This window comes from Pipra filicauda, unplaced genomic scaffold (genome assembly GCF_003945595.2).
Source record: "Pipra filicauda isolate LSUMZ 115617 unplaced genomic scaffold, ASM394559v2 scaffold88_size2543281_pilon, whole genome shotgun sequence".
NCBI classification, from domain to species: Eukaryota; Metazoa; Chordata; class Aves; order Passeriformes; family Pipridae; genus Pipra; species Pipra filicauda.
The window spans coordinates 1,233,677-1,244,736 of record NW_024105075.1 but is presented as its reverse complement, the minus strand read 5'-3'; the positions used below and the strand labels follow the sequence as shown (position 1 = coordinate 1,244,736).

General features: G+C 42.1%; 1 protein-coding gene across 1 annotated transcript; it reads left to right on the top strand.

Annotated features, from left to right (window-relative positions):
* The first annotated feature begins 1,826 nt into the window (after positions 1-1,826).
* On the top strand, positions 1,827-10,457 carry NPY (neuropeptide Y). Its single transcript, XM_027738452.2, has 4 exons — positions 1,827-1,933; positions 2,096-2,283; positions 7,640-7,720; positions 10,156-10,457. Exons 2-4 carry the CDS (start codon positions 2,096-2,098, stop codon positions 10,178-10,180), a joined length of 294 nt encoding a protein of 97 aa, XP_027594253.1. The 5' UTR covers positions 1,827-1,933; the 3' UTR covers positions 10,181-10,457.
* Positions 10,458-11,060: the final 603 nt, after the last annotated feature.

Below are 11,060 nucleotides of genomic sequence, written 5' to 3'. Positions count from 1 at the left end.
GCATGGAAGATTATTCACACACGTTAAAATTCTTCACTCAGTATGTGATATAAGGCAGCCTATAATCTTGCTGTAAGGTCTGTGGCCAGTGCACTGTGGAGTCATGAAGATTTCAAAATATCTCTTGATGTTAAGAGTTCTGGAATTTTCTTTGCTTCAATGGCTTGAAATGGACATAGTCCCACGAGCTTAATTGTACACCACGAGAGCCATTTATTTGCCATTCATTTTTTTTTCTTAGATAATGTTGAGATTCTGTTTCTGGAGTGATGAAAACTATTTCTGACTTTGCTCTTGCAAACTGAATATTGTTTTTCAGAATCTGCTGTATTATTATTAAGCCAATAACTGCATATGTTAATAACTATAGAAATTAATTACAGTAGCATATGAATGATATGATTTTAGAATGTGTCTTAAAGTTTTCTGTCAGTATGTCAAATTTTCCTGCTTGGGTGATTGCTATTTTGCCTTCAAATTAAAGTAAAAATAAGATATGATGAGAGTCATGATTTGTCATTCCAACTGGAATTAGTCATTGGTCATCAAGATGCTAATGAAATTATCTGTTTCTAAAGAATTAACCTTATTTTACTAATATATAAGGATTGTTCCGAACTCTACCAAATTGTTTGACAAATTCTGAAACTTTATTTGAGTTGGATTCATCTTACCTGACTTCAGGCACTCTGGTAGTGAGGTATCTAGCCTAGCCCAATCACCTAGGCTGGTCCTGTCATCAGCGAAGGGTATGTTGCCAGAAGATGCCCATTGTGCTTGTCTCAGACCTCTATTGTATGAGGGATCAGGTCACAATCAGGGTGCCCATCTCTCTCTATTGACTCAGGTCAGGACAAGTTTAGGGAGACATGTAAGTCTGACACCTTAGCTGGATCAGTCTCTGTAGTCCCATGTTGCTGGGAGAAGCTGCTGCATCCCAGATTCAGCAGTGGCTCCCTTGGGTCAGGACAGCTATTGGAAAGGCTGTTGTGCTCCCATGGTGTTGGTGAGTTGCCTTCTGTGACATGTGGCTCAGACACAGAAATGAAACAGAACCAAGTAATTTTAGCACAGAAACTCAGAAGGTAGCCCTGAGCAGGGGGGCAGAGTGGGCATGGAGGGAGGCACAGTTTGCAGCTCTGCTGCCAGTCTCCTGGGGAGTTAAGCCTCAAGATTTGTTGTGAATGCCCCATCCCTGGAAGTGCTCAAGATCAGTTTGGGTGGGTCTCTGAGCAACCAGGTCTAATGGAAGTCATCCCTGTAAATGGCAGAGTGGTTGAAACTAGGTGATCTTTAAGGTCTCTTCCAACACAAACCATCCTATGAATCTTTGATTTACCCATTTTGTGGGTATGATGTTTGAGCCTGTGGCACTGATTTGGTATTTTTGTTTGCCTCAAACCGGCTTGCTTTCATGGCTTTATGTCTGGCGGCACTACTCATACGAAGCTCAAGCTTTGGGCACCTCTGGTGCCACAGGAGCGGGACCAGTTCGTTCCCCAGAGTTCCCTCGCCGCCTCCGGGCACCGGGCAGCACGGCGGCTCCACAGGTACAGGCGGCCGGGCTCCCACGGCCGGACACGCAGAGCCGCCTACAGAGCCCGGGGGCAGAGTCCGGGGGCAGCCCGCGGGTGGGACCCACCGGGGCGGCGGGGGCAGTGCGGGGGCCGCGGCGGGGGCTAAGGCAGCGACCCCCCCCCTCGGTGCCGCCCGGCCCCGCCCGGCCGCGGCCGCGGTGCCCCTCCCGGGGCAGGGGCAGGCGGAGCGGGGCGTGGGGGATCGGAGCTGGCGAGGCGTGATCGCCCGAGGCCCCTCCTGCCTGCTGGGGAAGCCTTAAAACACCCCGGCGAGGCGCGGAGCCCCGCACTCGGGAGCCCCGACGCACGGGCAGACGCCTCGCCGAGCCGGGAGCCGCTCCGCTGCAACCACTGCCGTGAGTGCCGCGACGGGGCGGGCACGGGAATGGGAATGGGGACGAAGCGGGGGACGTGGGGCGGCCGGGACCGGCCAGGGGCTGCGCTGGTTTGGCCGCGCTGCTCCCGCCGTCGGGGCAGGTGCTGACGACGGCTCCCCTCCATCCCGCCCCGCCATGCAGATGCAGGGCACCGTGAGGCTGTGGGTGTCGGTGCTGACTTTCGCCCTGTCGCTGCTGGTCTGCTTGGGGACGCTGGCAGAGGCGTACCCATCCAAACCGGACAGCCCCGGCGAGGACGCCCCCGCAGAGGACATGGCCAGATACTACTCGGCGCTGAGGCACTACATCAACCTCATCACCAGGCAGAGGTAGGCAAAGCGGGACGGCAGACATCCCCCTCTTCCTGCTCCCCGGGCAAATCTTTCCTTGTCGAGGCTCAGGGGAGGAAGGTGGGGTGCCCCTCACACTGGGTGTCTTTCCTTGCTTTCCCAACCCACACGGAGAAGGACGTGGTTGCAGAGATTCCCTTTAGAGAGCAACACCCACGAGCCCCTGAATTGCCTCTGGGTCTAGAGCTGAATTTCCACCATTCAAGTTGTCAGTAGAGGGAGGGGTGTCAACGCTATCTCTGCTATCAGCTTTTCCTAGCTCAAACAGGCTGGCAATCAGGAGCAGGAACCACAGGGCATGCATGGGGAGAGCCCCCCCCCAAAAGGGAAAGAAAACATAACTAACCTGGGAGCCGGGGAAAGCTAGAACAGGGCAGTAGGAGCAGTTTTCCACTTCTGTTGCTGCCACTCATTCAGGTGAAGGTTTTCATGAGAAAAAGTGCCCTCTGAGAAAACGTAATAGTCCAGATGCTTTGTGGTTTGCCAGCTACCTATTCCAGCTGTGGTTGCCAAAAAAAACCACCAGTCCTAACAAAAATCTCTCTCAAGATCACAAATAAGAACTCAAGCCCAATCTGAAAGAGAAAAGAGTGTGAACCCAAGCCTACCTGGCTCTAAACCAACTTTCTGGTTTTGACTGTGCTTGTTAAAGTAGAAGTAAAGGCTCAGTCTGAAAAAACCCCTGACAAATTATTATAAAAAATCATCTTCTTTGGAAGCATCTGTCCACTTAGACTGTGATTGAGAGAAGTTTCCCCTGAGGTACCACAGCAATGTGTGACCCAGAAGAGTTTTGACATATTTATCTATTTGTTAATATCAAAACCAGATGAGAGGTCTAAAATTAGGCATTCATTTGTCCTTCTAGAACTCTGAAGAATTAAATTAGAAGGGAGGCTATCGTGTAACTGAGGCCTTTCTCAGCAAGTCCATAACATTGTTTGCCAGTGCACTAATAGTATAAGACAGATGAAGATGCTGATAGAAATACAGTTCTTCAGTCCTGAACTTTTAAAGCAATATTCACAGATCGCACATGTGTATGGCGTGGTTCTGGATGGCAGACTCTGCTCAGATAACTTTTTGTCTAGATTACTGCTAAAATAATCTGATCCTCGAGTTCTGCCTCTGCTACCCTTTTCTCTTGCATGTGGTGGGATCTCCAGGCTGATCTTTCATCCCTTCTTTTCTTCTTTCATCTTCCGTTTCAAAGGTGGCTCCTGTCCAAAGCCAGGTCATATTTAAAAACAAAACAAATCCAAACCCAACCAAACAAACCCTCCTTTCTCTATTCAAACACCACTTCTGGTGTGTGCCCTGTATGCTTGCTTTAATGTTGACTGTGTAGCTTTTTCCCCCCTATTTTCTGGTTTGTACCTATACAACTCAGAGATTGAGACTGGTTTAATTCTTATGTGTGGATTTGGGGTCTGAAATGAAGTGAAATAGTGATTGTTGCTGATGGATAAAATTTAAATTTTGTTCTTTAGATTTTACCCAGATTTCCTACCCACCCTCATATTTAAAGGAACAGAATTGACCTAGAAGTATAAGAAAGTTGGCAGAAAAAAGCACTACAATGACAACTTAGTGATACACATTTAAAACTTGACTACATAGGTTAACTGAAAATCCAAAAAGGTACACTGTTTCCACTGTGGTGGAAATGTGTGGTGAATTAACAGTCCAGAAATAAAGCAATTGCCTCCTCCCTTTGGAAAGCTTAACTGAGCTCCTGGAGGTTCCCTTTTCCGGCAGTGACACAGTCATTTGCAAAATAAATCAATAATTTTTGAAGCACTTTGGACTGGTTGTTTTGTTGGTTTCAGCAGATGTGCTCAAAGTTTTCTCTCTTTTTACAGCTTTTTACTTCTGCTTTTTGTGCATAGTACTGTGACGGGGGAGACAAGGTATCCAGGGGCTCTCCTGCTCCTGCTGAGGGTGAATGAGCAAGCTGTTGCCCTCTCACCTGGTGCCTGTAGCCAGTGAGATGAAGCAGTAAGAGCATGTTGGCAAAGGAGAAGATGAGGAGATTTTTTTTTTTTCTCTTCAGGTTCATCTGTCCTGCCTTATTTGGTGTTTCTGTGATTATGAATAACCTCCTGGTTCATCTTCCTGCCTTCTGCTTCTGGCTTGACCCAAGCATTTGAGTGCCATTTCCCTCCGAGCTACTGTGACCCACAGGGTCTTCACCTCAGCTCCCATGAAACTTCTTCCTTCCAGACCATCTTTCTCTTCTTGTCTTTAGACCCTGCCGGTCTGGCTGTTTTGCTCCCGCTCTCCTTTGAAATCCTCCTCCTTCAGATTCATCTTACTTAGCTTTAGACATCAGTGTCAGCTTTTATATCCCTTTGAGGTTAGCTGAGGGAAACAGGTACTGGTGTGATGCAGGTCACCAGGCCTGTTTCAGGATTCTTGTTTCTGATGAGATCCCTTGTTCCTTGTGTGACAGTCTTTATGACTTGAAAGAGAACTCAAGATGACCAGCACAGATGCAGACTCCTGCACTATAGATGTCTGTGTGTCTTTGGATTAGTTCCACCTCTGTCTCCCAAACCATCCTGTGGTCTTGCCTCATATCCCTCTACCACACTGTTCAGGAAGCTTTTTTCACAGCCCATTTTTACTTGAATCACTCCTCCTTCTGTTACTTGCTACTACCTGTACTCCCTCTTGAGAACAGACCACCTTCTTTCCTTGTCCTTTGTAGCTTGTTCATGAATCTGTGACTCTTCTGTGCTGTAGCAAAACAGTAAGGCCATTCCTGCTGGAAATGGCTTGAACTATAGACAGAGCAGAGAGCATCTGGAAGGGTGTCTGACTTGGGCAGTGCTGATGCTCCTGCTTCATGTCAACACCCTTTGATGGGGAAGGGAGCAGCTCTCAAGAGCTTTGGTTTCTTGGCAGTTTTCTGAATCAGACACACATGTTTCTGAGATCCTTCAGCTCCTGTTGCCAGCCTTGGACATTGGGATTTGACTCCCAAGACCCAAGTTTTCATAGGAAGCTTTGAGATTTTGCTGAGTCTGCAATAATATGTCTCTAATCAGAATAAGTGTGTTTACTCCTCAGATCTCTTTGACTTCAGCTGGAGCTGTGAGTTATCAGCAAGCCCCAAAATAGGCCTTGATGTCTCAAACTGAACATAAAAACTAACCAGGTATTTTCACCTGGCTTTCAAGCCTTGTCCTTTTAAAAAAAACCATGATATTTGATAAAATTGTTTCCCAAACAGAAGATAAAAGTCTGGCTTTCTGTGTTCTTGTTATCTCAGAGCTGGGCAGGGTAGACAAGGAGACAAAGCATGAAGCAGCTGGAGTGGAGCAAAGATCTCTCAAGTCATTTGCATCAGAAAGAAGAGACTGACTTTGACAAGGGAGATCTTTTGCCTCTATTTAGTATGTCTGTAGCATGGTTGTTTCCCAGGCACAAAATTCCAGGGTAGACAGGAGACTCGGGCATCTTCCTGTCACAGGAAGAATGGCTATTCTTTGGCCAGCCTAGTTGGTTGCAGTCAGTGAACACCTTGTGTGCAGCTTTGCTGTGTGAGGACAAGGTGGATCCATGCAGCACAAGCACAGGTAGCAGCGCTAGTCTAGCCAAGATGCTAAAGGAACTCATATAAAAGATATCTCCCTAACACAGTCATCTTCATTATTTGAGTGAATCTCTGCACTCCAGGTGGTTGTTTGCTATTTCTTACTCAGACAAAACTTTCTGAGAGATTCGTGGGAGTTTTGTCCAAGTGTGAGCTATTAGAGCAAGTTGTTGATCTGTTAAATCAATTTCTTTAACATAATGGAAAATTAGATTCCTCCTCAGTTGAACTGCAGGTCACATCCATATTAATCAGAGTAGGGAACTAGAAAGAAAGCAATCCCTTTGTGGTGCTGGAGTGCAAGGTATTTGATTCAGCATCATGCCTGATTGCACTGCTGTAATAGCATTTTACTGTGGTAAATTTCTGGTTCTTTTCAAATACCTGCTTTCAATCTGCTTAGATTAAGAAATTTACCTTAACTTTCTGAAACTGCTGGTTTGTCTTTCTGGAGCACAGGTGATGCACTAAAATGATTAGGGTGATGCAAAATTACAAAGAGTTGAATAAAATGATTGAAAAGTGAGATATGTTTCCACTTTTCAAGAAGTTACGTAATCAACAGTTAAAACTGCTAGCTTTTTAAATGTAGTTTGGGAAGGTTTTGTTTGTTTGTTTGTTTTCTGCCAAATGTAGATCACTGAAATGACTGTGGTCACTGGATAGTAATGTAAGTCTTTACACCTTTTTCTCTGGAGTCAGAATTTCACTCAAGTGACATTAAGGAAGAAAGCTGTTCATGTACTTTGTGATTCAGAATAATTGCATACACAAGTTGCAAAGTGCGATCTTAATTCTTTCCAACTGAGAGATCATTTGCTCATAGTTATCACTCTTAGGCTAATGAATCCTTACAGTGATGAAATGTCTGTCAAGCAGGCTGACATTGTTGCTTCTGTTTTCTCAGGAAAAGAGATCGAATTCCTTCCCAAGAAACAGAAGTTGTGGTACTTTTAACTGTTGTGTAATGTACAGTATACAGAATTAGGAAAAAAAAAAGGCAAATAGAAGGCTGGCTGCTGTGTAAGTTTAGGACAAAGGTAGCCCGTGACATTCCATTTAATTGAAGAACTCTGAATGAGTAAGTTTTTGTTCCCATAGCCACATAGTTCAAGATGATTACCCTGAGATAGCTCAGTTTTGACAACCTAATGTGCTATGTGTTGGGCAGCCCCAAATGTACTAATTATCTTAAAAAAATCTCGTTTGATTCCTTGGCTAGTATGGCACACTGGGTTTTCTCTTCTATTAACCTAATGGATAAATTTCACTCCTCATTTGAATAATTTCTGATGAAGGATAGGGTATCATTTAAACCAATGAGAAAATTAAAGAGATGATGGAAATGGATTTGTAAGCAAGAATGACATGCTTGGAGGTCACGGCATGCACAGCTTCTTCCCTCTTCCTCCATGCTCACATTGGTAAGGTACAAAGTCCTAGAGTATCCAGGAACAGCCATCAAAGTGAGAAATATTCAGAGTTTCTCAATACCACAATGTAAAATGATTTTGGAAAAAACGTAGAAAAATTTGGGGGGGGGGGAAGAGTACTGAAGAATGAATGTTTTCCCCACATTGTTAAGTTAAATTAAAATACTTGCTGAAAAGTGGTATTTATGTCTTCTCTGTTACTTTTTCTGGGGGGGGAAAAAAAAAGACTGATGGTTCTGTGCTTAGTCTTCATTTGTAAAAACTGACATATACAAAAATGCAACTTTTTAAAATTTTTCCTTAGATATGGAAAGAGATCAAGCCCAGATACACTGATCTCAGACCTCTTGTTGAGGGAAAGCACAGAAAACATTCCTAGATCCAGGTATGTATGAAGAGGTTTTGTGGTGGCTTTCACTTCTCATTTAGATTTAATGGTTTCATTTGTTATCAGTAAATATGTTTCACAGAGAAAAAAACATGCCACCAATAGCTGGTTAGACATATCCTTAAAAAACTTTTTTAACTCCTTTTTTTTAAAAGAAATATCACCATTTATGAGTGCAAGAAACGTCTTACCAAATATGATATAGTCCATATTCCATGATTTTCAGAGGAGCAGGCCATACCTGTTACTTGGAGGAAGGGAAGCATTCCCAAGGCACTTGCCCCATTCTGGACTTAATTATGCAAAATTGTATGCTGATGTTTGATGATGATTCCTTACATATTAGAGCCCCAAGGATGACATATTTCTACTCATTTGATACTCACATAGGTGGTAAATATGTTCATACATTAACTCATACACAAATGCATGGCTATGACTTGTCTTTAAAATACAGTATTTCACATTGGCTTTGTATCTAATATTTTACAAAGGGGAAAAAAGGCTTTTATATTTCCACTTGCACTTGGTTTAGAGTAACAGTGGTGTTTCATACAACACAGGGATTTCAAATGTACGTAATGTATTTATCTAGTTAGGTAATGACACTTTAGCTGTAATGTAAGATACTGTAGTAGTGACTACAATTTACACAGCTGAAAAGTAAGTATGTTGAAAAGGTAAGATGCAGGGGGAGTTTTGGCTCATGAAGGAAAATATTGCTTTTAATTTTACTCACAATCAAACATAGATGAGCTCAGTTTAAGCCTTTACTGATAGTCTGAAGTTTGCTGGTAATACTTGTAATGCAGAAATAAATATTTTATGCAATTGTCATCTCAGGAGCCTACAAGCAAGTGCTATGCACTCTCATCAGCTCTGTAAAGGCTCAATTAGACTAGTTAAGTACTTAAGCATAATAGTCTGTAGCACTGAATTCAGGGCATGATCATGACACTGAAAGGTAACCAAAATTTTCCACTGTCATCCAGAGACATTTTCCATGAAACTTGTGGTTCTGCATATAGGGAGACAATTGACTTATGTTTTGATGACTAACTGCAGCTGTGGGGATGCAGTTTTCTCTGCAGATGCTTATCTAAAAAACTGTATGGAGTGCAGTGAAATGTATTAGACTATTTTGTGTTTGGTAATGACAAGGCAGAGCCCTCACATAATGGGAAATTTCCACTGCCATGAATTTGAGGCAACACACAGGGTAGTATAAAGTCTAATATTCTCTGTAATTTTCACCTCTTCATAACAAAACTTCATGATTATTATTATTGTTTCAATAATGCTATTTATAACACACCGGGGAGCAAAAATTCATCAGCAAAATAACCAGCTTGTCTGCATTTAAGATCGAGAATTGATGAGAAGCAGATTCTTGTTTCATACCCCCTACAACGGCACTTTAAACTGAGTATGGTATTTGTCACTCATCAGTGACAGTTATGGGAGTATTGGGAACAATGATTTCTAGTTTCCTATGGATATGTTTTCTAGGATAAAACCCAGTATGGATTCTGAACTCCACTCCAGCTTTTTCCTCCGTGTGAGGACATAATTAAATCTTCTTTCTATCCAGTCCTGTGTTTCATGGCACATCGGGAGCTTAATATCTCTGAGATCTGAAACCCCGACTTGGTTGAAATTGTCCAGAGAGTGTGAAAGCTGGGGGGGAAGTTAGGGGAACTGCACAGGGGTGGACAGCTGGACACACAGCAGATATACTCGGGTGCAGCACGGCTGCCTAAGCCTTCCTCATGGAGGAAACCATGCTGAATGAATGAGAGGCAGGCTGCTATTATTCTGAGCTTAAATTAAGTAAATGTTTTAGAAATGGTTACATATGAAGCAAGTTAAGGAGCAGATGTAAATTGCACTCAGTTAATCAGTGACATAGAGAGATACTTCCTGAGTTCTTGGGAACTGAACTTTGTAACTAAATATTGGGATATTAATAAATTAAATAATTGTCTTCAGCTTGGCCGGCCTGGTTTGACATTTTGCTTTTGCTGACTAAAATACGCCCCAAAATATTTTGTAGTCTAAGTGTATGCCTGACCATATGAAGAAATTTTAGAGAGATTCTTACAGAAACTTGTTACAAAATAGGAAGATAAAGATTAAAAAGAAAAATAAAAAAAGAGGTGCCCTGACCTGAGTACAGGTAAGTTCTTATGACAGAAACATGTGATATGGCATATTTCTGATCTTGTCTTCCTCGTGGAGTGATAAGAAAATGTTTAATACTCAATAACAGGATGTGTCTCTCATAATACTGCCTCTTAGAAGTTAGATACCTAGTGTGAAGTACTTGTGTAGACTGCCTTTGCAATCAATCAGTGGGATGAGTATTTCCAGAGTGAGTTTTCCATGTGTTTAATGTTTTTTTTTAAATACATATTCTCTAAAATGTATTACAGGTTTGAAGACCCTTCGATGTGGTGATGGAATTTTCAGCACACCTTCAAAACTTTTCCTAGTTTTCAGTTCATACTCCATGCCTATGAAGCAAATCATAGCATCATCCCCAATGCATGCAACCATTGTACTGAATTCTGTAGAGTTTTTCCTTCATCATATTTGTATATATCTTTATTTAAATAAATTATTTGTGCATTCCAAAATATAACATACTTAATGAAAAGAACCAACCATGTCATTGGTATAACACTGCATTGTTTTAAACTATTAAAACTGAATTATAACCTCCCTGTAGACTGAAGTAGTGTGGACAACAATAGTGTCTCAGTTATTATAGTAATTACTCTGCAAAGTAAGATAAAGACATCATTTATTGTGGCCTCAGACTCAGCTCAGATGCTTGATTTATGCAAAACTGTTAAAATAATTTATCACAGACTGCATAACTTAGGAAAATAGTGTTCTGAGAGGCAATTTTTCAGAATGAATGCACTCACATTGACAAATGTAGTAAAGTTAATGGCATTTTCAAAATACAAAGGAATAAGTCACTGCTTAATTCTGCTAACTCCTCAAAACTGGTTTGAAGCTTGGCTGTAAGCCTGAATTAGTACTTTTAAATGAAACAGTTGTAACATCTTTGTTTTGGCAATATGCAAAGTAGCAGAAAATACTATCTAAAATAACTCATAAACCAAGACATAACTACAACTGTTTATGCCAGAAAAGAGACATCTAACACTGCATAAGGCAAATTATATCCACATATTCATTTTCTTATTTTTTAATTTTATAAATTTACTCACTAGTCAAATGGGGGACTTAGACACACTCAAAGTTTTTATTCAAAGTAACATGATAAAATGGTAGCACACTATCCTTGTTCTTAAGTGGTTTTAGTTCA